Here is a 25090-nt window from a genome sequence, read left to right on the forward strand (position 1 = left end):
TTCCACGCTCCCTCATTTTAGTATTGGCACACTATATTTTAGGCTTCTCTTGTTGCTTATAACAATTCCTAAAATGTTTTCAGAACCAGTAAAGATAAGTTTAGAATGAAAAAAAAGAAAAAGAAAAAAGAGTGGCAAGCTCATGGTCTATGCAGCTGTGCTTGCCCCATGAGCTTTAGGCCTTGTTCATTTTGGATTTTGAGAATAGATTGTGGGTCCAAAACTGTTTAATTTTTAGTCCAATAATCAGTTTTGGAATCACAATTGACTGCGGCAAAAATGATCCAGAATTTTTGCAAACGGGCGGGCCGGGCTGGGTTTCACCCAACGCGTACGGTCCGGGCTGTACGGGCCTGGGTGGACCTACGAGTCAATCGTTTTTTTTTTTTTTTTTTGCTATTTTTATTCCCACACTATAATAGGATGATCCAAACCGTCCATGTAATGGGCCATAACGTAAATAGGTTGTGCCCAAAAAATCATTTCCATAGGATGATCCTAGCCCTCCGATCTATGGAGGTTTGCATAAGTAATATTCAACCTCCATAGATCGGAGGGCTAGGATCATCCTATGGAAATGATTTTGGGTGGGTGACCTATTTATGGTGTGTTTCATCACATGGACGGTTTAGATCATCCTATGATGTGGTCAATACAGTAATTTCTGAAAATTACGGGACTATAAGGGCTTACACCATATAAAATCTCGATCATTTGGGTTTTTACGGGCACCTGCTGGTCCACCCGGTCCGGGGCAGTTTTGACATGACCCGTACGGACCAGGTCAAATTTCTATGGGTACGGGCAGGCTGAGCGGACCCGTGGGTCCAAGTCACTTTTGCCGGGTCTAGAACAGTACAAACACTACATTGGAAGAACATCACACTAGAGTAAAAAAGTGGATTCGGACGACAACACCCAAGGCCCTGTTCGTTTCAGATTGTGAAAACCGATTGTGAGAGTAAAACCTATTATCTGACTCAAAATTACATTTAAATTTGAGTCCGACAATACGTTTGGGGCTAACAATTGGCTATCACAATCTTAAACGAATAGGGCCTTAGATGTCTTACAATTGCAGGCTTTATTTGTTCAGCATCCAATTGCACAATAATAAAGAATCCTAATGACTGGGAAAAAAAGGAAAGGAAGAAGAAATTTGAAAAAAAATTAATTTTGGGGGTTTTTTGTTATTTTCCCACATCCTATTCTTCTTCTTCCCAATTTTCATGGACATTTTTCCTTGGGATTTGCAAGGCAATTTTGCGAAAAGCCATTTCCTGGCTCAAATGAATCAAGGGCCCGTTTGGATGCAGAGAAGATTTGGATTTGGATTTCTCACATTTGCAGCCCTTTTTGCATTGCAATTTGGATCTGATCAAGTTCTTGGATTTCCAATTCAGCAACTGACAGTGAAAAAAATCAGATTTCCAAATAAGCATTGCAAATAAGAAATTGGATATATATCCACAGATATGGCAGTTTCCTTCACACTCTTTGCCGCTCCTCAACCTCTCCCCTCCTATAGGAAGTACCCCTTTCCCTCTCTCTCTCTCTCTCTCTCTCTCCCTCCCTCAACATGAGTTGCCGGATCTATTCATCAAATACAATATATGAGGTATCCAAACTGGCCCTAAATGAAGAGTAATGCTAACTCACTTTTGCAGGATAGAACATCCACCTCAGATGAATTAAATAAACAGTAATGCTAAGGAAACTGGTTTTTGAGACAGTACAAATAGGTTGTTGCCATCTTGGTTTTTAATTTCGACCGAAATTTCAGATTTCGGTCAGCCTCGAAACCGAAATGGCTAATACCCGAAACATTACATTTTTTCGGCTGAATTTCGTTTTCCCGAAATTTTGTCTAAAATTTAGGAAATTCAGCCCAAAAATCTTGATTTTTTTAATTAAATATTATTTTCCTGAAATTTCGGCCAAAATTACTGAAATTTTGTATTAAATAAAATATTACTTTTTATGATTTCGTCGGATTTCGGCCGAAATTTCGATTTCAGTGAGGGCCAAAACGCATACCGAAACCGAAATTTAAAACCATGGTTGCCTCCACATCGCAGGTGACATGCAACTAGTCCTTTAATTTAGGAAAATCACCAAAAAAGATGATTTTTTTTGCAGTAAAATTTCTTTATGCGAAATTGCCGAGCAAATCCCTTTTCCTCTTTTTTTTCTTCCCAGTTGCCTAGCAAATCCCTTTTTCCTCTTTTTTTTTTTTCCGGTCTTAGGTTTTTTATTTATTTTCTTTTTACCAGATTTATGTGAGCAATGCTAGGGAGACAGAGAAAACAATTGAGCAGTGGTCCTAACAAAATCCTTCTCGCCACAATATCCACAAGGAGTACAAGGCTAAGGCCCTATTTGATTGCATGAAAAACATTTCTTAAGGAAAATTATTTTCCCATTCCCGCAATTTAGAAGGAAATGATATATATTTTTCAAACAAATTACTCTATTTCATGTGTAAACAAACAATGGAAAAGCATGAAATTTTGGAAATTATTTCTTTTACAAAAAATTCCTACAATCCAAACAGGGCCATAAGTTTAGGAAAAAAAAAAAAAGATATATTTTTTGCACACATGACAGATTCTTATTGTTGGAAATGATTTTTTGGGCACAAACTATTTAGGTTGTGTTCCACCGCATGGACGGTTTGGATCTTCCTATGATGTGGTCTCTACCATTTGATTTTTTATATGATGTAAGCCCTTATAGAGTCCTCTATTTTTTCAAAAAGTACCCCACTATAGGATGATCCAAACCGTCCATGTGATAGGCCATAACATAATATCCTTTATTATTTAGATCAAATTACCTTTTTTTTTATTAAACCCATACATTGATCGCTCAACTTACTAGACCATCTAATAACCAAACCACCTAAACTTGGTCACAAATCTTTAGACCCGTGCTGTTTCTAATGTTTGGTGGTGAGCCACCCCCGCCCTAACTTGGTCACAAATCTATTAGACGGGTGTTGTTTCTAGTGTTTGTTTGTGAGCCCCACTCGAAAAGAGGAGGCTTCCAAAAATATGACAGCCAAGCCAACCTAAAGTAGGGTAAAGCTGGCTATCAAAGGGATATGTGTGTTCGCTATGGTGGGTGTCGGCACGACCCGCCTTCTCTATTCGATCATTAGCGAGTCGCCTTCAACCCCCGACAGGACGAGTTACTCCCTCATTAGACCACTACGCCTCATTTTATAGACCGCACCTCTTCTTCACCTCTTCCTCACATCCGATGTGGGACTAATTTTTTTCTCTTGTACCCGCCAAGCCTCTCTCTGTTGAAGTTCTAGGGTTAGGGTTTTTGGGGCGTCTTATTTCGAAACTCAAGGTTAGTTTTCGTCTCTTTTTTGTCCCTAATTTTCTCAGACTTACACAGGTCTACTTCTAAATCAATATGAAGAGTATATCGATTATGTTTTTTCTCTTATGTATCTGTGAAAATCTCAATGCCGTTTGTAGCTCTGAGCTTTTTTTTTAGGGGTTTTCTCTCTTCTGATTTATTTAGCTTCCAGCATAGTTGTTTGTGGACTTTTACACTTATCTCTAATTAATCTATTCTGCCTGATTTTCTTTTCTTTGCGTCAGTTTGATTTCATATGTTTTTTTCTGTATTGTTTTGTTCTGTTGGAATTTTGGTAGAGAAGAACGATAACTATAGGGAAACTAAGAACTGGGTTTGATATTTAATTCAAGTAGTATGTTAATTGATCAATCCCAGAAGCAGAAAAACTGGTAAGAAATAGTAACATAGGCTGGAGAAAACGAAATATTGGAAACGATGGAATTTTAATACGAAACTTCAGATAATGTTGAATAAGCAAAAATGCACACCTACATCACATCAGCAAGATAATATTCCGTAATGGTTTAACGAGATCAAACACCTGTTGACATGTGTTGTGTCATGCATGTCTTGAATAGTAACGCTTATTCTAAGCGTAGATATTCACATGTTTTGAAATAATGGTTCAACAAGATCAAACACCTAGTGACATGTGTTGTCGCGAATGCCTGAAATGGTAAGGCTCATTCTAAACTTAGATATTCACATGTTTTGAAAGTTCATGATCATGCTTTTATTTTTCAACATACTTTTCATATTAATGGAATGACATTAATATTTCCTCGATATATGTGTTTTTTTTCTTGGTTATCTAGTTGCACCGCAAGGAATTAAACTTCAGACCTCACTCTCTATGTAAGGAGGGGGAGGGGGTTATTTCTTGAATTTTCTTAGAAGTGCTGATGAGATTGAGGACATGCTTAGTGTAGAGTGTTCACAGAGATGCTCTTCTTGTGTGTAATCTCTGCCCCTACTATATTGTATATCTATTTCTATTATCATCTCAAAAAAAGACAATCTGGATGTACATCCAAATGCAACCTTCAGGTGTGAGGAATTGTGGCTAAAGGAATTGGTGGTTATAAACTGTCTCCTTTTTCTATTTATAAATAAATAAATAAATAAAACTATATTGTTTTGATTTTTTACACTATCTTTGCAAATATTTGAATTTGATATTGCTTCACAGAGCATGTGTAAGCAATGATTGCGACATTCCTTGAGAGTATTACTTAGATTGATCAACACCTTTTTGTGCAGAGTTGCATTAAGAAGTAGAGAATGAGGCCGTATTGTGAGAACCGGGAACACCCTGTCGATGAGGCACGTGAAGAATATCGTGAGAACCAAGAAAGGCATGTGGATGAGTCCCTGAAATTATTAGAACCAGAAGAGCATGGCGAATATTTGAGGTAAATTTTGTTCATTACAGTTTGATTTTATATTAAAATCTCTGCACCTTTTTACTTTTCTTTTAAAGCTTCTTATCAAAACCCAATAAAAAAAGCGGTTAATAAAGTGTCAAGAACGATTATCAAAACAAGGAGTGTGGATATTGATTCACTATATATATATATATATATATATATATATATATATATATATATATAATGTATGTATGGGAAATGATATTTCCACACCCCCCCCTCCCTTTTAACGGTTTCTGTGAGAATGGTTCACTACTTGAGGATAAATTCACCCCCTTTAACGTTTTTTTTTCCCTACAAAACTTAACGAATAATGTTGGGGGGGGGGGGGGGGGGGGATATCATTAACCTATGTATATATAATATAATATGTTTATATCTATATGATATATGCGTACATACATGTATGTATTAGCCAATGCTGATTTGGGATTTTATGTTTGGCTTGCATTTTGTAGTTCCAAATGTGATGAAAATAATATGTACCTCTTACCGGAAAAGAAAAGGAGCAAACCAAGAGGCATGAGTCAGGTACCAGTTAAGTTAAGAGCTTGCTTTAGTTAAAGCTTGGGTTGTTGTTCACATTGTCTGTAGTACTAGATATGCCTCTGCGAGCTTGTTTCCTCATGTATCGGTTTCTGATGTCAAGGGTAAGGTAAAGGGAGCACCACACCTTAGCAAATCCCAGAGGCGAAAATTAAAGCAGTTGCAGGTGTGTGTGTGTGTGTTCCAATTTATTTTCTGTCTGTATCTTTGCCATGTTACTCTCTGTCTCAGTTCTTGAAATAGGTTTTCCTTGTGCATGCAGGAGGAGAAAGAGAAAAGGGCCTTGGAATTGAAAAGCATTAGGAACTTGGAGTATGCTTTTGTTTAGTTGTATACTTGTATTCTATACAATTATATTTTTCAGGCGTTTCACTTCAATGTTCTCACATGGAAAAGGTAGAGAAAGAATCCTTCAAGAATGTTCGTTAATTCTAATAGATGGCTATTTCTTTCTGTGAATTAATTTTCAGGAAATATAAGATTCAGGATAATGCATATGCTCTCCTACGATCTTCGGGGAATATGGGTCAGGTTTGTATCTTTAAATTAGTATTGCTTCTAAGGTTAAAGTAAAATATCTTTTTTGAAAATTATATCAATGAATAGATTTACTGGTAACTTGGCATATAGGTTGAAACAATGCGCGAAAAACGCAGAAGGGCTATGCAACTTTCTAAAGCAGGTTTGGAGGTGCCACAGGATGAACCGCCCTTCAAGAAAAAGCGTAGGCAGGGTGCTTCTTCTCAATGTGATGACACATTGGAATATGATTCTGACAGAAGCCAATCAAAGAGAGACTCCCATAATGGTGATTTGCCACAACCAAATATAACAAGAAGTGATGATCTTAATTCGTATGTGCCTCTGGACAATTATCTAAAGCCAAATTGTAGCAGTGGAGTGGTTGCAGATGTTGGATTGGATACAACCATACCAACACCAGAACTTGCCTATAAGGACTCAGACACATGCATGCTGGACGATCAGAAAAGTTTCTCAATTGCTTCTTGTGGTTACGACAGAGGAAAAGACACCAAAATGCAGGTGCATGATATATGTGCGTGCGTGCGTGTGTCTGTGGCTGTGTGTGTATGTATGCATGTGTGTACATAGGGTTCTTATATAATGCCTGTGAATATTTGTTCATTGAAAAACTTGAGTGGGTACATGTACAAGTGGGGTTCACTTGTTCGATAGGTTTGACTAACGCACAAGTTGGATTGTCCGTTGTTTGCCAGGACAAGGAGGTGGATGGTTCTAGAGTAGACATGCTGGACGATCAGAAAAGTTCCGTAATTGCTTCTTGTGGTTACGACAGAGGAAAGGACTCCAACATTCAGGTGCAAGATATATATATATAGGGTTCTTATATGATGTGTGCGAATATTTGTTCATAGAAAAACATGAGTGGGTAGAAGTACAAGTGGGGCCCACTTGTTCGATTGGTTTGGGTGACTAACACACTTGGATTGTCTGTTGTTTGCCAGGACAGGGATTTTGATGTTTCGAGAGTAGATTGTGAGAATAACAGCCTCCTTGCTGGTGGTGCGATGCCTAAACCATTGAATGGCCGGACTATAGTACATGTATCAAGACCAAATGAAGTCGAAAGCAAAAGGGGGGATCTCCCTATAGTCATGATGGAGCAAGAAATAATGGAAGCCATCAATGAACATCCTACTGTTATTATTTGTGGGGAGACTGGATGTGGTAAAACCACTCAAGTGCCTCAGGTGTGCTTTAGTTAGATGCTTCTCATTTTGTAAAAACCAAATCCGAGGCTTTCCGTCCCTTTAAAATGGCTATTAAGTTCCTTCTTTCTGGTTCAATGACCTTTTGCAGTTCCTTTATGAAGCTGGTTTTGGTTCAAGCAAGTTCAGTGATAGAAAAGGAATTATTGGTGTTACCCAACCACGCCGTGTTGCAGTTCTTGCCACTGCCAAACGTGTGGCTTTTGAGCTAGGCCTTTGTCTTGGGAGGGAAGTGGGTTTTCAAGTTAGGCATGACAAAAAGATTGGAGAGAGTTGTTCCATGAAGTTCATGACGGATGGAATTCTGCTTCGAGAAGTGCAGGTTTATCTCAGTGTCTTACTTATTAGTCATTGTGTGATATAAGCTCAACTCAACTCAACTAAGCCTTTGTCCCAAACTAGTTGGGGTCGGCTAATGAATCCTTTAGAAAATTTTCATGAAGGTGAAAGAATCTACCTGGCTTAAATTGACTAAGTCTAATCCTGGCACTAGTTGGGTTCGTCTACATGGATCATTTTCTTATATTCTCTTCGTGTGATATAAAATGTTTTTTTTTTTTTGGTAGGTAAGCTTCTCAACCATTGAGCTAAAGTCACTACCCCAGTGTGATATAAACTGTTGTGGCAATAATCTAATCGTAATGTGGTATTTTTAGCCTGCTTGAGAGTGTACCTTGCAAGCTAAACAAGGTCTATTCTTGCGTACATTTTAACGATCTATATTATACCCTGCAACATTCATCCATGATTTTCATCCCACGTATTCTGTTTGAGTCCCTTTTATCATTTGTTTCCTTTCCAATCTGCAGAGTCAAACAGTTTTGCTAGCAATGTTCTTATTTTCTTTATATATTCCTTTCTTTGTTTTTCATTTTTATCCTCTTATTCAATTTTCTCGACTCCTTTATAGAGAAGATTGTGCTGTGGCCAAGTCTTATTTAGACTTTTTGACTTAAATCCTGACTGTGTTTTGCCATGGGTTGCATTCATGACCTAGTGCTACCGAGCTCAATTATGCTTCATGCCATTGATGGCAAAGTTAATTGTGCTGCATCTTGTTTCTGTATGAACATTCACTTTTTTTTTGGTCAAGATTCAAGGAAACAATTGCTTAATATTCAAGAATAATTTGCGCATTTATAGTTTGGAATCATCTAAAGCTGAGAGAGAGAGAGAGAGAGAGAGAGAGAGAGAGAGAGAGAGAGAGAGAGAGAGAGATCCAATGGATTGGTGATCGAAATCATTAGTGCAGGAATCGCCTCCTAAGTAGAGTCTCTGATGTAATTAATCTGATTGATTTCTGCTAGAATTATAGGACTCCTTGTGCGGAAAAGAAAGTGTAGAGAAAACTTTACCAGGCAGACCTTTTCCAGCTGATCTCATCTCTTTGTGACTTCCAGTAGATAAACATAGCCAGGTTAAATTTACATCAGCAACCCTTCAAATATGACTAGTGAGGAATACAAAGGATGATCACACCAGCAGACTCTCTGCCAGCAGCCTTTCTGTCCTGTTTAAGGTCGAGGAGAAAACATCTAGTCAGACATGCCTGAACAATGGCACATGCACTTAGAAAAAGTTGCTGATAACCATTTTCCTTAATTGGAGAGAAAAGCCATGCTACCCCAGATTGTGTCCAATCTTTCCCAACCAACGGCGTGAGCTGGCCTAAGGCATCAGACTTGGTAATGGTCCCATCAACATCAGATATCACTATTCCTGCATTCTACTTTCACTAATCAACATGGGCATCGATCTGTTGCTTCCCTAGAACCCTAGTAGTGAAAATGAAGGCTATCGTATTTTGACCATCTTTTAGTTTCAAAGATGCAATCTGTCGCTAGATGGTAGATTTGTCTGTAGGAATTGCTTGTGAGGAGACTCATTTTCTCCATTGCCTGTTAAAGTTGGTCCTGCATGTGGACTCTGCAAGCAAGATTCAGAGTCAACAAATACCTCCTCCCACGAACAGTTACTATTAGTGTGTTGAAGGGATTTCTACCTTCTAAATGGAATTGACCAGAGCCTCCACCTGCGACCAGAAGGAGCAGAAGAGAGTCCAGGATTATCTTGCAACTGCTCGATTGTTACCTCTGAGCCTTCAAGCTGGGCCAAGATGAACCGCCAGTGTACTTAACTGCACCTTATCTGTGTTCTCTTCTCATGAGGAGATGGGCGCTGTCAGTACATGACCATCCACACTTACTAAGACTACTTCTGAATCCGAACCCTGAGATTTCACTCAATCCTCCATGTGATCTAAAGCTATTATGATGATAAGCACCAGTCCCTGGTGGCCATGAAGAACTCACTTGAGATCGAGAATCTTGAAAGTCATATAAATGTTGTCTTTTTTCAGTTTCACCATTGCCACTTTGATCTGTGCGTAACGAAACACATCCATTCGAGAATTTGATGTCATCATCAACACTGGGAACACCATCCTCATTTCCGTGATTAATTTCATTAATATCATTATCATCTCAGGTGACTCCCCATATGTCTGAATTGTTCAGAACCTGATCAGTTCCATTATCCTTACCACACAACCTCTCGATTAAAATAAGTTTCGCCCGAATTATAAAGGTACATATGAAATTCAGCTTCAACACCACTGAGCGAAATGCAGACAATTTTCTCGGCACCCTTGAGAACACCCTGAAATTTACCAAAACACATGCACCAAAGCTTGCTTTGATATGTAGCATCTTCCTGCTCAACAACATTGATGTCGACAGCGCCACCAAAGGGATGAAAAGGGGTGGCAACAGAGTAAACTTCCTGTGAAATGAGACTCCCAACTTTACCAGCTACATTCATCTTGCCCCACTAGCCAAAACCCAAGAAAGACTCCCAGAATCTTTATCCTGAGAGCTCAGGCCTGAGACTTTTCTTTTCCTGTATAAACATTCACTTCTAGGCAATTTATGTAATTGTGTTCTCATGCCATTGTTGGCTTAGTTAATTGCACTGCATCTTAATTCTGTATTAGCATTCACTTCCAGGCTATTTATTTACTTGTTCAATGCGTTGTTTGCGGAAATTATGATTCTTTTGACTTACAGAGGTTTTTTTTAGAGTTACCAATCATTTAAATAAAATTCCATGTCTGGCATTCACAATGACCCTTATGCACCTATGAGATGGCTTTACAACTGTTGGGAGCTCCAGATTGTTCTCAAAAGTATGCCATTATTTTTTTTCAAACTTTTTCTTATTCGACTTCATTATATCTACATCATTGGATCATTTGATCTTAACATGATTGTTTATGCCTTCATAAAGTGATGAGTGGATTCGTTGTTGATTGCCTTACTGTTCCAATATTTTAGGAGACTCTTTGCCATGTTATTCTCTCTCTTTTTTTGAACGGTTGCCATTTTGTTCTCTTTATAAGTTTTTTTGTAGCAGTATTACAATCTCTTTCTATATGACTAATCAGCAAGCTCATATACTTCAGAAAACTTTATTTAGCAATTGCCACTTCACCATTAACATAGGCATTTTGTGGCACAGAATGATTTCTTATTGAAGCGCTATTCCATTATCATTCTGGATGAGGCTCATGAGAGGAGCTTGAATACAGACATACTTATCGGAATGCTTTCCCGGATTATACACATGCGCCAGGTGAAAACTTCTTCTGGTATTTTAGAGTGAGTCAAAGTTCATACCTGCCCTTTTTGTTTATTTATTTATTTTTGCCGTGTATATGATTGTGGCTTTGGTTGCAGAAATTATATGAAGAGCAGCAAGGGAAGGTGCTTTCTGGAGCAAAAATTAGTCCTGAACTTATGATTACTCCATTAAAGCTCGTGCTTATGAGTGCCACAATTCGAGTTGAGGATTTTGTTGCTAATAGGAAGTTGTTTCATGAATCACCACCCGTTATAGAGGTCACAACTAGACAATTTCCAGTGACTATTCACTTCTCAAGGAGAACAGAGATTGTGGACTATGTGGGCCAAGCTTACAAAAAGGTCTTGTCGATACATAAGAAGCTCCCGCCAGGTGGCATACTTGTATTTGTCACTGGCCAGAGGGAAGTGGAATACTTGTGTAGAAAGCTACGTAAAGCATCACAACAGCTAGCCGGCAAGGCAAATAATGAGGTTGCTCCAGTCACGAAAATGGAGAACCTTGAGCAAGGACCTGATATTAAGGACATCAGCGAAGCATTTGAGATTCATGGAAATGCACCCGACCATCAACGTGACAGGTTTAGCTCTTGTGATGAGGATCTTGATGATCTAGGAAGGGATATGTATTCATCTGACTCGGGGACAGAGAATGAAGCGGAAATTGATAGTGATGACGAGGACTCGGATCTCGAAATGCCAGAGAAAACCAGCATGGTGGCCAATATTCTGAGTGAAGAGGGAAGCCTTGCTTCACTAAAGGCTGCTTTTAAGGCAATAACAGGCAAGACACCAAGCGTAAACAGCAAGGAAAGTCGTCCTTCTAGTCCATCTAGAGATGGATGTTCCCAAATGTCTCTTATTTCTGGGAGGAAACATGGGCCAGATGGTCTTTGTTCTGGGGCATTGTATGTCCTACCCCTTTATGCTATGCTACCTGCCACAGCTCAGCTTTGCGTATTTGAGGAGGTACACAAAGGTGAGAGACTTGTCGTGGTTGCTACCAATGTTGCCGAGACCTCTTTGACTATCCCTGGCATAAAATATGTGGTCGATACGGGCAGGGAAAAAGTCAAGAATTACAATTATGCTAACGGGATGGCAACATATGAAGTTCAATGGATAAGCAAAGCATCGGCTAAACAACGTGCAGGAAGAGCTGGAAGAACTGGGCCTGGCCACTGTTACTGCCTTTATTCCTCTGCTGTGTTTAATAACATCTTCTCTGACTTCTCGAATGCAGAAATAACCAAAATTCCTGTTGATGGCGTTGTCCTTCTTATGAAGTTCATGGGCATTGATAAGGTGAGTTATATACAAGGTTTAAAATTTCGGTTTCGGCCTTAGCTGTAACCGAAATTTTGGCCGAAATTCTGTAAAATATATTCAGAAAAACCGTATATTTTAGCCTACATTTCAGCCGAAATTTCGGCTAAAATTTTAAATTCCAGGAAAAAAAATTAATTTCGGCTAAAATTTTAAATCCCGGGAAAAAAATTTTAATAATTAAATTTGGCTGAAACTTTGAAATTTCGGCTGAAATCTTGGACCGACATGGATTCAACGTACTTTCAGTATCTGTCCCGGCCGAAATCCAAGATTTCAGCTGAAATCTTGGACTGACACCGATTCAAGGTACTTTCAGTGTCCGTCCCGGCTGAAATCCAAAAAGACCATGGTTATATACTAATCACTAATGTGTATTCTCCAAATTTATAAGTTGAGCGTATTTTAACACTTGCTTCCATTTATGAATGTTCCAGGTTGCAAATTTTCCATTTCCCACTCCCCCCGAGGCTACGGCATTGGGGGAAGCTGAGCGTTGCTTAAAGGCTCTGGAAGCGCTTGATAGCCAGGGAAGGGTTACAACTATGGGGAAAGCCATGGCACAATTTCCTATGAGTCCTCGTCATTCCCGCATGCTGCTTACAGTTATCTGTATAATGAGGAAACTGCAAGGTTATGGTAGAGCAAATTTGGTTTTGGGCTACGCAGTTGCTGCAGCTGCCGCTTTGAGCTTTTCTAATCCTTTTATTATGCAGTTTGATGGATGTCAGGGAAACAAAGATGAGTTGGATCAAAATGATAAGTGTGATAAGAATGAGTCCAATGAGGTGGGAACTGATTGTGAGAAGATTTTGGACCCCCAGGAAAAACTGAGGCAGAAAAAACTTAAAGCAATGGCCAAAGTGGCTCGTGAGAAATTCTGTAATCCTAGTAGTGATGCTTTGACCATAGCATTTGCTTTGCAATTATTTGAACATTCAGAAAGCCAGTTGGAATTTTGCAAAGATAATGCATTACACTTGAAAACTATGGATGAAATGTCAAAGCTGAGAAAACAGATGCTTCATCTGATATTTTATCAAATTGTGATTGGTGCTTTACACGAGGAATTCTCATGGCCTCATGGAAATGTAGAGGATGTGGAAAATGCCTGGAAGGTTTCTGTTGGTAAGTGTCCCCTATTACTGAATGAAGAAGAGCTTTTAGGGCAAGCAATCTGTGCTGGTTGGGCAGATAGGGTTGCCAAGCGTGTTAGAGCATTTTCAGAATCATCAGATAGAAAGGCCGGTGCTGTTCGATATCAAGCATGCACGGTGAATGAGACTGTATATCTCCACCGTTGGTCTTCTGTTTCACGGTCAGGATCAGATTTCCTGGTCTTCAATGAATTGATTCACACAAGACGTCCATACATGCATGGAGTAACAAGTGTGAAATCGGATTGGCTCGTTAAATATGTCAGTCCACTCTGTAGTTTCTCCGCCCCACTGACAGATCCAAAACCTTATTATGAACCTCTAAATGACCAAGTCTTATGCTGGGTGAGTCCATCTTTCGGTCCACATCTATGGCAGCTCCCATTGCATAGCATTCCAATAAAAAATACCTTGCTTAGAGTGTCTGTGTTTGCTTATGCTTTGCTTGAAGGTAATGTATTGCCTTGCTTAAAATCTGCCAAAAAATTCTTGGCTGCGCCACCGGCCAACATTTTGAGGCCCGAGGCATCAGGCCAAAAACGGGTTTGCAATTTGCTGAATAAACTTATGAGTGGGTCAAGGATAATTGACAGCCGTGCTGTGTTAAGAAAGACCTGGAATGAGAATCCACATGAATTGCATTCAGAAATTCTGTCTTGGTTTCAGGAGAGGTTTCATGACCATTTCAAGGAGATGTGGGTAAAAATGCATCACGAAGTTCTTTTAGAGGCCCAAGAGCTTTTTTCGAAACGGATAAAGAAAGAAAAGAAAAGTAAAAATCGCCAACAGAAAGTCTGAATCAATTGGCGTGGATTTAGCCTTTCTTTGGTATAGCCTGCTTGTTTCTTCTGCTTTGAGTTGTATAGCAGGATCCGTGATGTTGAGGTAATATTAAAATCTTTTGTAAATTTTGTAAGGTTTAAAGATTTCATATCTCATGTGAATAATTTAGCTTCTTTATTATGTTTTATTTCATGCAGAATCATATGATACACCGTTCCTACTCTTATTCGAAGCGTGCAACCCTCTATTTGCAATTTACACACCATCTTCTTGAAATATTGGATATTTACACTGTCTTCTTAACATATTGGATACAAGATCAGCCAATACAGGTAGGTACAATGTGAGGTTGATGTAGAACAGACCATCCGTACTTCGCTAACAATTATCTTATTTATTCCAACAAAAATCTAGTGGCTAGGCTTGTTTCATTGGCTTGAGCCTCTTGGGTTTATTTTTCTCTAGAATGACTAACTTTTTTTGGTCCTTAATTTGTAACCATAGCTTACCCTCATAAGAGAATTAAGGAAGAGTGCTCTTTCTAGAATAAAGGTGGAACTGTTCTCTCTTCCTTTTTAACTTTTCTTTGTTGGCCTTGGGTATATAAAATAACCTTGTGAAACAGTGACTGATGCTGATGTATGCCTTTATTAGTAATAGTTTTTCATTGGTTCCAAGTTTTTTTTTTTTTTTTTCTCTGCTTTTATTCAGTGGCCCAAACTCCAAAGTGCAGGACTGATTGTTTTAAAGGTTAAAGAACTTGAGACTATTGGTGTACCCACTTGCTCTAAAGAATTGGTAAAACATAAACATCTGAAATGAACTACCCAACTCCAGGTGAAAAAACCCCAATGGATAACCGAAGAATATCGTTTCAGAGTCTGAATTCGAACACAGCAAACACACACACACACACACACACACACACACACACACAAAGAATTCAGGTTTTAGTCTCCTAAACTCACCTGTTAATTGCGGCCCCGTAGTCAATTTCTATTTTTGTTGTGGGAGCGCCTGTTATAATTGAAGTTATCAATTTCCGGCATTCTCACTACTTGGAAGATGGGCCTCCAACTTTCATATGCTCTGGGCCAATCTCAATATGAGTTGGCTTGATGACAACCTTTCAGTGTTATTCTGAAAATTATCTTTTCTGACGTGTTGGCCAAGGATTTAAATGTCAGTTTCAGCTACCAACGGTTTCGGTGGAAATTTCGGCTGAAATCATGTAAAACGTTGATTAAAATTTCAGTTGTTTTTTATTTTTAAATTCCATCGGAATGTATAAAATTATGGTTTAAATTTCTGTGATTTCGGTGGTATTTTTTAAAATTTTGGTAGAAATTTTGTAAACGAGGGTGAAAAAGGAGAATTCAGAATTTCAGGGAAATGTCAGCGAAATCCTGTATTTTTCCAATTCAATGTCCCTTCGGTGTCGGTTTGGATTGAAACTGAAATATTTCGGCAGGAATTTTGGATTTTGGCCGAAATTTAAAACCCTTGGATAGCTTTGTGTCTGTTTATTATGGCTAGCTTTGTGTCTGTTGATTTTGGATCAATTCCTGCACTTGTCCTATTTGGAGCAGAAATTGGAGCTTCTTTACAGTGGACCACTGACCTAAAATGCCGCTTAGGCTTGTGGTTTCTTAATGGTTGTTCTTCAGCCATTTAAGAACCTGGTGTTCAGGAACTTTCAAGTTTGGTTTGTTTTCCAATGCTATTTTCTCTACCTTATAGTAGCTCTACGCTTAACCCTAAGGGGCCGTTTGGATACGCGGATTTTAGAATCCAGGTTTTAGTTTGAAAACAGTGTAAAAGGGGGGCCATGATCAAGCTGCTGGTATGCTGTCGTGGCAGCGTTTCTTGGATTTTAAGTAAGAAAACCAGGTTTTAGAAATCTCTCCCGTATCCTGCGATTTCTAAAACCTGGAAAAAATGGGACGATCACCAGCTCTCTTGCTGTCGGAAAGAAGGGCTAGAAATCAGAAAATGACGGCTGCTCTCTTTCTACTCTCATCTCCCAACTACAATTTTGTGAAAATCCCGGATTCTAAAATCCGCGTATCCAAACGGCGGACGAGCCGTCATTTTTTACTTCTCGCCCTTCTTTCCGTCAGCAAGAGAGTAGCAGATCCTCCCATATTTCCAGGTTTTAGAAATCTAGGAGAGATTTTCAAAACTTGAATTTCTCACTTAAAATCCAAGAAACACTCTCAGGACAGCGTACATTCTCACTTAAAATCCAAGAAATGCTGTCAGGACAGCGTAAGCTGCTTGATCATGAACCCTCTTTTACACTGTTTTCAAACTAAAAACCTGGATTCTAAAATCTGCATATCCAAACGGCCCCAAAATATTTTCAGAATCAGAGACAACAGGCAAGTATGCCGTAGAGGCTGTACTCTAGTTTTTTCTCAAACTGAATGTATACTTTTTTCCACTCATGAAATGAAGTACATGCGACTCACGTCCAGGCAAACCTTGCAAGGTCTTCTTTATCACTTGATTGGCTTATGAGACATACAGAATGGAAGTCACTCTCTTCCGTTCAGGACTTTGAGCAAAAATATCTGGAGCTAACACTATCCCTTTCCCTGCCCGTACAAAAACCAGGTTCGTATGTTTTGGGGGTTCTTACAGGACAGATTGGCCACTTAAGATCCAGATCTCATAGTTTCTCCAAAGGAGGAACCCCAGACAGTGATGATTTTGTGAGCTATGAGAAGCCAACCAGGCCTGTATTAAAGGTGTTCAAGCCAAGACCTTCAGTTGATCTTGCTGCAGCAATTTCATCTGTTCTGCTAATGAATGAACCTCAGTGGGTTTGAATAATTGTAAGGCCTATTAACTATTCCTTGAAAGGTGCTATCTTAGATATAGATACTGGTCCGGACCTGATGATTGAGCAGTCTCATCTGATTGAGATGGAGAGCTATTCAAAGGCACCGCGTAGCATATCATGACTCGCATGGGAGAGGGGGAATTGGATGATAGAGAAAAGAAGGTTCTTCTGCTGTTACTGGAGAATTTAAGCAATTACCACTAAACAATGGTGAAATAGAATTGCCAGATCGGGCAAGCAATAAAACTTCAGTTTTGTGGTTTCCAGTCCGTGCTATTGATAATAGGCTGGCAAGAGGAACATCTGAAGTCTTTCCTCAGAGACAAAGGGGCTGTTTGGATGCGTAGATTTTAGAATCCAGGTTTTAGTTTGAAAGAGGTGTAAAATTCTGGATTTTACAATCCATTATCCTGCATTTTAAGCAAGAAATCCAGGTTTAAGAAATCTCCCCATCTTGAGATTTCTAAAACCTGAAACAAGGGACGATCTCCTACTCTCTCGCTCAATGGAAAGAAGGGCGAGAACTAAAAAACGACAAACGGTCTCCTTCTCTTGTCTCATCCAGAATTTTGAGGAAATCCAAGATTCTAAAATCCGAGTATCCAAACGGCCCCAATAAAGTGTTGAAGATGGAATGAGTACAATTGCTCTGAAACTTGAATTTGGAGCTTCCCACAATCAGACATTTGAAAGCACTGTTTCCGTCCATTTAACTGACCCTTTCTGTGTGAGCGCACGTGTTGCTGATATATGCAGTGACCGTACTTTGCTTTTGCAGGCAATACCTTTGTTATTAGGATGGGAAACGAATTCGGGAAGCGAAACGTGAAACGGAAACATTAAACACGGGGAAAAATAGAGGGAAAAAGAGAAACAGGAAAACGATAGAAAATCATATGTGAAATGCATGGAGACACGTCTTAGGAAACACATTAGAAACGTGAAAAAGAAACGTCAATGAAAACTCATATGAAAAACAAGGAAAATACAAAATATATGGTTTTGTAGAGTTAATATTTGTAAATTTCAATTTTCTATTTGAATATTTCTTTTTTCTTTTTTTTATTACAATATATGTTGTTGTTTTCGCTTTTAATATCTATTCTGCAATTTTTTGGTGTGTATTTTTGCAAAGTGATTTTCGTAAGTTCCACACGTTTCTCCCATGTTTCACATACGTTTTCTATAAGCTTTTCATACATTTCTCGTGCGTTTCACACATGTTTCACATAAGTTTATCATATGTTTCCCATGTATTTCCCATGCATTTCAGAAACGTTTCCCCAAAATTTTATCATATTTTGGAAAACATTCCTGAAATGCATCTTAGGAGAAACGAATTTTCCACCTGCCCAATGAGTTTTCGGCTACTGTGGGTGATACTACACTCACAAGTGAAAGCTATATTGACCATCTATGATGCCTGCTTGGATCTTAAGCTGGGTTTGTGCATATAGGAAAGGGAGATGGGAGACCGACTTCAAATTTCTTCCCACTTGTGATGATCTCTTCGTTACGTAGGGCAGGAATCCTTATCGGCATTAGCTTCTGTGACATGGCCACTGGAGATGATGCTTAGTTGCTGCAATCAGACAATGTATTAAATATTAGATATGGTATCTCTGATGGTAGAACTGTTGGAGCACATACATCTGTCACAGTGACACCACTCGGATCTGAAACCCTTACTGATACAAGGGCATTGCTCTTCAAGAATGCACTTGTTTTGCATAGGCCTGTGCTTGACCCATGTTGGGCAGTTGGTTTCCTTTCTTTTTACAGTTGGGCATTGCTCTCCACCGGCTGTTGAATCCGCCAAAAGTGCAAAAATCCACCAAACCAAGAACCCTAGAAAACATTCCCCACTATTGCCGATTGAGATAACACGTTCTCTGGCCAACCGAAATGCCACATTACCATCGGGATCTGTTGTCTAACTAGTGAAAACTAGTTTAGCCCAGTGCCATCGACCCTACCTTGATTGGATGATCATAGCCTCTTGTTTGGGTCTTGTTATACTTATGAAAAGGTAAACAACTGATTTTTAAAGCCCCCCTTCTTTTAGATGGGATGTTTGTTTGGCATGGGACAAGGACTATGTCAGTCACCTTGTTATGGACTTATGGTTTACAAGATAAACGACCTTGATTCCACTTTCTTCCTCACGGGACCCAAAAATTCATCTTTATGATTGAACCCATCTTTGACTATGAAGATAGTGGGACTCTTAAGAGCAAGTATACCTTCTTCTAACAAGATACCTTCTTCTATTGGGTATGACCTCAGGAAGTACATGTAATTGTGAGGCTGATGTAATAGATTTTGTACTTGGGTAAATATTATCTTTTTTTGGTAGCGAAGATAATTTATAACTCAATTTCTTCCTAGTAGGCTAGCTTTCATTAATCAACATAGAGCTCCATACAGTGAACTTTTTGGAGAGGCATAATATTGTTGTTTTCCATACAAATAATTTTCCTACTATAACAAACAATACCGTATGATTATTCACAAACGAGGGTTTCCTATAGTAATCAACAATACCGTATGATATTGCACAAATGAGAGTGCGCTATTTGGAACTCATCCATAACAAAAGGATGATGTGAGTGAAGTGGTTGGTAGTTCAATATTTGGTGGGGATGGTTATAATCTATCATCCACTCTCGTTACTAATGAGGGGTCGGTTTAAGATATTTGGGAGTTGATTTATCACTGCCCGTAATTAAATTGTCATTCAAATACTAATCCTCCCAAAAGAATTTGAATGGAGAACATCTAATTCTGACCATTAAGTCAGAAATCTCTTTCTAACAAACTTGGGCAACTGCAACATCGTTTTTCATGGAAAACATCCCAACTTAAAAAACAACCTAGAAAAGATCATAGCATCATCCAAATTCCAACCAACCAAGGCAGACGAAATATAAAGCTATGTTGAAAACGAAACAAAACACCATCTTAATTGATTTCTTTTTGTCTTGCGTGAATAAAAATCCTAAACCGACTTCGATCTACCTGGAATCCAATGCTGATTGTGGCCTTTCTTTCTTAAGCATATATGCTTGAGTAAGCTCAAAAGGCTGCCCATAGTAGTTGACAGAAGCAAATACTATAACAGTAGAACCCGCAATTTTAACCACTCAGATTATGGTGATATGATCATGTGATTAACACAAACATATGATTCCTTTCAAGTCTCTTAGAAACGTCTCATTTCTGCATAGCCCTTTATTTTACACAGCATCCTCTCTTCTCCCTATAACAAGATTCCTATGTTGAAGCTTGACAATCAATAAAACCGAGTTTCTAAAGTCTGATCATTGCACCGATATAAATAATGACAGATCTGTATCCCAAAGCAAGTAGCAGCTCCAGCCCCACAAGAATCTTCAACATCTTGCACGAGGCTGCCAAAAAGGGAAAAGGGAAAGTATTCTTGGAACATAAAGTACCGTGAAGAAATATGCCAGACAAACATTTAGATGGTTACCTGTATGCATTGCTCGTGTAATATTCAGTTATAAACCCAATAACCAGCCCATAAACCAGTGGCAACACTCTTAACAAATCCAACTCATAGATTAGATGTAACAATAGACATCAATGCCCCACATTTGCAAAAACAGAATTAATTATAAGTTATACCAGTTCTTCACATCCTCCTCTACTCCAAAATTGAAGATTTTGAAGGCCGATGGGAGGCCAATCCAACTAACAACTGCAGTCCCAAGAGTCATCAGAATAGTAGAGATGACAAGCTACTTCTTCAACCCAGCATGATGAAAAACTGAAAAAAAAAGACAGAAAAAATGAAGACCACTAAAATAAATATCGAAGAGGAAATGTAAATACATAAACTATACAATTCCCCGTCATAAAAAAACAGCAATCATACAACCTAGCATGATTTATGATAATTTCCATCTAAATTAATCATATCCATACCATTTCCATCAGAAATGTTTTTTCTTGTAATCAAAACAAGCCCTCATAATCCCTTGATAAGTACATTTTTCTCCAACGTGAAGATCAGATGATTATCCACTTGTACGCCCATCGAAGTGAAGGCAAAAATACTATTATATACACGAAGAAGTTTTTGAAAATCTTTGGAGTCTCTTGTTTGGCCAGTATATAGTTGATACAATTCCTCTGGTATTTCATTAACATGTAAAGAAACCTGTCCATTTTGACAACATAGCGTTGGGGGCTCTCCTTTGAATCGCTTAGCTTTACAATATGCACAATCGACATCTTGCTTTAGTTTATGTAGATTCACCAATTCTGCAAATATACAGATGCAGATTAATCATACTTTTATTACATCATATTATTATATTACTTATAATGTAGAAGCAAAAATATAGGTTTTACATATTTTTATGTATATATATATTATACACACACACACACACATACATATATATGAACTTGTTGGTCCATTTTGATTTTCTTCATTTTGGTTCTTTTTTTTTTTGCATATGCCTCTCTTCTTTTTCTCCGTAGCTCTTCTTTTTTTCATTTGACAAGTTTGCATATCTTTGACGTTCTTTATTACAATGATGTAACTTCTCATTATATGTTTCTTCATGAGTAGCATGCTTTTTTCCATAATCCTTTGTCATATTATTTTCTGTACATAAATGTAAGCAACAAATTTAATTTAGACTATTTGGTAAGCTTTTTCTCAATACGTACAATCATAAATACATCAAAACTGATATTCATATCTAAACTATCAAATGAGCAATTCCTTTACGTGTGGAGTCATTATGCAAAGAAATCAATTTAATAAATACTAAGGCTGTATTTATTACTCTTACTTGTTTTGTAGCATAAATATGTCAATCAAAGAAGGCAGAAGTTCTATTACTTGATCAAAATAAAAAAAGGCGGACAAACATATAAAATTTCACATAATTTGGAATACTCTACTTAGAACTTGTAGATAGTGGAGAAGTTTACCTTCAGCTTGGAAATTGTGCTAGACAGTAGTACCACAAGACAAAATCAAAATGCCTTCAAGAAATAACCCCAATACTATAAGAGGTGGAAGAAACCAACCCTAAAAAGAGCAATAAGAACTTAGAAAATGATAGTGGGATGGAAAATGAAAAATGGAAAAAAATGTGATTGCAAATATTATAGTAGTTCTACACCATTATAAAGCATCTAAGAGGAGCACTCATTTTCATGTTTAGAATAGTTTAAAGAAAAGCTATCTGCTTTTAATTTTTTTTATATTGTCAGCTTATAAGAAAGAATTCATAATTTTATTAGCGATAGAAAAACACTTGCCATTGGCTGCAGTGGAGAGTGGGTCAGACTCGGCACCCATATCAATGCCTCCACGTTGGAGGGTTCCCGAAGGGGAAATCCTAGAGGTCAACCCACCATTGGCAAATGACTAACCGAGGAGAGACGAGACGTTGGACATGTTCCCAAGCAAGTTCATGTTATTATTGTACTGCAAATGTGGGGAGAGGAGTGATGGAAAAGCGAATTGTGAAGGGACAGAACCACCATTTTGTGCTCCCAAAATGCCGGAGTTTGTACACAGGAGAGAAGGAGAAACAGACTGGGCACCACCGACGGGTGCCGGAGGCCCCGATGGCACCATCCTCCCAAAGGCTCAAGTTAACAAAAAATTATAAAGTCAGTGACATTCACTAAAACCACATGGACTATGGATTCAGAACCAGAACATCTGAACGGTGGATTTCTCACTCAACCAAACAGGCACTTTGCTCCCATATCCAAAGCTTGAAACCTCATAGCTTTCACAATACATCAATTCCATCAAAGAAGCCTTTTGCCCAAGGACTGGACTAAGAAAAAGGCAAACTAAAGCCAAGAGAAAAGCGCCCAATCTTAACATTGTAAAACTACCCAACTATTTGTCAAGAAGGAATGGACAATCTTTGCCCATCGGCTACAAATTTGAAGAATCTCTCTATAGCAAGCAAAAAAAGGTAACTTGATCTCTAGAACCCGAAACCCACAAACCCTCTCAGCAATCAAACATAGTATATCAAATCTATAGAAAACAATAATGTGCTTAACTTAGTAAAGATCAAACAATGCAGCATCCAGGAACCAAAAATGAAGAAATGCACAAAGAAATCACAAAAATGAAGAAACTCACAAAGAAACCAGGAACTAAACATACATACAATATAATATTTATATAAAATGAGGAACAATACTGTATGAAGTAGGCATGCACTCCAGATTAAGAAAGTGTAAATTAAAGAGAAAGATTAGATGATATTAAAACAAGGGAATGAGTTCATTTTCAACTTCTATCGAAGCATTTCCACCCCCTTTTGTTAGTCTCCTTTTGACAATGAAAAGTTTTTCTGAAAATGACTAGAATACCCTTCGGTTTCTCCTATTCTGTTTATTTTCAAATTTTTTTCCGAGCACAGTAAATTTCTATAGTAGAATCTAGAATGTAATCTTCAGAATCCTTGAAAGACCAACAAAAAAACTCTTATTTCTCAGGGGAACACTAACACTAAAGGAGGGCGGGGTCACAAAAGAATCAGAGATAGATCATATTGTTTTAACCATTTATTTGAAGATTTTCCTAAATGAAGGCACAAACAAGCATCTTACTCTGTTAGCAAATGCAGAAAAGAAGAACTAAATACAAATGGATTCCATGATTTGGATTTCAAAAATCTATAACCCATAATCTTTCATTCATTTCAAAATAGAAACATTAATTTCTAAGGAGAAAATGGCAACAAAGTGATCTTGACAAATATAGAGGATTAAAATCCACACATCATCCCCATTAGCAGATGAAAAAAGAAAAGCGACAAAGAGATTCAGATAAGTTACAATGACAGAATCAAGTCATTCAGGGTATTGAAAGCATCAGTTGTAGACTCAAGATTCATCCAACTATTGAAATCTTTTTCCTCTGAAATGATTCATCACTTTCAAGGCGGGAATCAACAGACATATGAGGGTTAAATCAATTCGTGATTAGTGTTTTAAACTCCTCAATTAACAGCAAAATCCAACAGAAAGAAGATAAAAAAATCAGAAGGGAGGAGATAGAATCGAACAAAGGAACATACCTTTCTTGAAACCCTTCGTAGATAGTGCAGTTGCTGAAGAAAAGAAAAATCAGATTAGTAACAACAGAGAATAGACCAAGCAGGAAATGAAAATCAAACAAAAGAAGAAACGGTCGTGACCAAAAGAAAAAACCCAGGAAAAAAATATCCCAACCCACCAAAATCCTCTCCCACAAAACCCTGTTTTGCAGATATGATGTGAAAAATTACCTTATCCAACAAGAAATTGATTCGACGGTGGGGAATCCTCTTCTTTAATGGCAGCTCCGTGCGATTTTTGTGAGGAATGAGAGATCTTCGTGAGGAATGAGAGCAGGAAGGGTTTTGGAACTATTAGGACGAACATAAAGTAGAGTAAGACGGCAGAACTCTTGCAGATGGAAACGCGTGGCTGGGAAAGGTAAGGTCAAGATCACATGCGGTGGGATTTTTTACACCTGCCTTGAGGGGCGAAATGACAAAAAAGCCCAGGGAAATGGGACCGAACAGAAAGAATTAGAAAGCAAGGGTATGTAATTTCGGAAAAAGATGCAGACGAACATTCAAGGGTTTTCCTTTAGTAAAGGATTTGCTAGCAAACTTCTCCTATGCCACTTCTCGGCATGTGGCCATCCTTGGTGCAATGGGGCAAAGGTTGCTAGCAAAAGCAAAAATAAGCAAAATCAGTAATCATTACAAAAAAAAGTAAAATAGCAGAAGTTTTAAAGTTTTAAATAAAACATTACTGAGAAATGGTTATAAAGTTTGAAAATTACGAAAAAAATACAAACAAAATGTAATAACATATGACAATTACGGAAAAAACTACAAGCAAGAGACGACACGCTTCCCTCGGATGAAAACGCGTGGCATGGTAAAGCAATACAGGTGGCGAGATTTCTACACATAACTCAAGAGGAGTGAAATGACGCAAATACCCCTGCAATCTTGTAACTGATGGGAAGATTAACAAAGCAAGGCCAGGGAATTTTAGCAAAAGCAGCAGACGAACTTTCACATGGTTTTCCCTTTTAGTAGTAAAGGATAACCAAGAACTTTTATTTCAACCAAAGAAACAAGTACAGGGGACAAGATGTACCCAAGGAGGCTAAACTGTGAAGACGGTCAGCAATACATCCAAAGAAAGTGACCAATCGCTAAGATCTGGGGGCTGC

General features: G+C 38.3%; 1 protein-coding gene, 1 long non-coding RNA gene and 1 pseudogene across 4 annotated transcripts; 1 reads left to right on the forward strand and 2 right to left on the reverse strand.

The window, feature by feature from the left end:
- Positions 1 to 3094: 3094 nt before the first annotated feature.
- Positions 3095 to 14677, forward strand: FAS4 (RNA helicase family protein). Its single transcript, XM_077361663.1, has 14 exons — positions 3095 to 3357; positions 4633 to 4784; positions 5258 to 5330; positions 5449 to 5511; positions 5608 to 5657; positions 5816 to 5876; positions 5976 to 6389; positions 6584 to 6685; positions 6833 to 7078; positions 7188 to 7418; positions 10613 to 10726; positions 10831 to 12039; positions 12498 to 14102; positions 14198 to 14677. The coding sequence occupies exons 2-13, from the start codon at positions 4654 to 4656 to the stop codon at positions 14013 to 14015; spliced, it is 4212 nt and encodes a 1403-aa protein (XP_077217778.1). The 5' UTR covers positions 3095 to 3357; positions 4633 to 4653; the 3' UTR covers positions 14016 to 14102; positions 14198 to 14677.
- On the reverse strand, positions 9034 to 9916 carry LOC143852258 (phosphatidate phosphatase PAH1-like; annotated as a pseudogene).
- A 5291-nt stretch (positions 14678 to 19968) lies between the features above and the next one.
- Positions 19969 to 24296, reverse strand: LOC143853412 (uncharacterized). 3 transcript variants are annotated; one of them, XR_013237114.1, is made up of 5 exons: positions 24147 to 24293; positions 23937 to 23969; positions 20494 to 20635; positions 20339 to 20407; positions 19969 to 20255 (listed from the first exon to the last, which is right to left on the reverse strand). It is a non-coding gene; the product is annotated as an uncharacterized LOC143853412 (long non-coding RNA). The 3 variants fall into 3 exon arrangements; XR_013237113.1 differs by adding an exon at positions 21814 to 21913 and having other exon boundaries at positions 19969 to 20635; positions 24147 to 24296; XR_013237112.1 differs by having other exon boundaries at positions 19969 to 20635.
- Between the last annotated feature and the right edge of the window lie 794 nt (positions 24297 to 25090).

The sequence above is a fragment of the Tasmannia lanceolata genome, unplaced genomic scaffold (genome assembly GCF_043159265.1).
Source record: "Tasmannia lanceolata isolate RefF3 unplaced genomic scaffold, GAP_Taslan_0.1 ptg000019l, whole genome shotgun sequence".
Classification (NCBI taxonomy): Eukaryota; Viridiplantae; Streptophyta; class Magnoliopsida; order Canellales; family Winteraceae; genus Tasmannia; species Tasmannia lanceolata.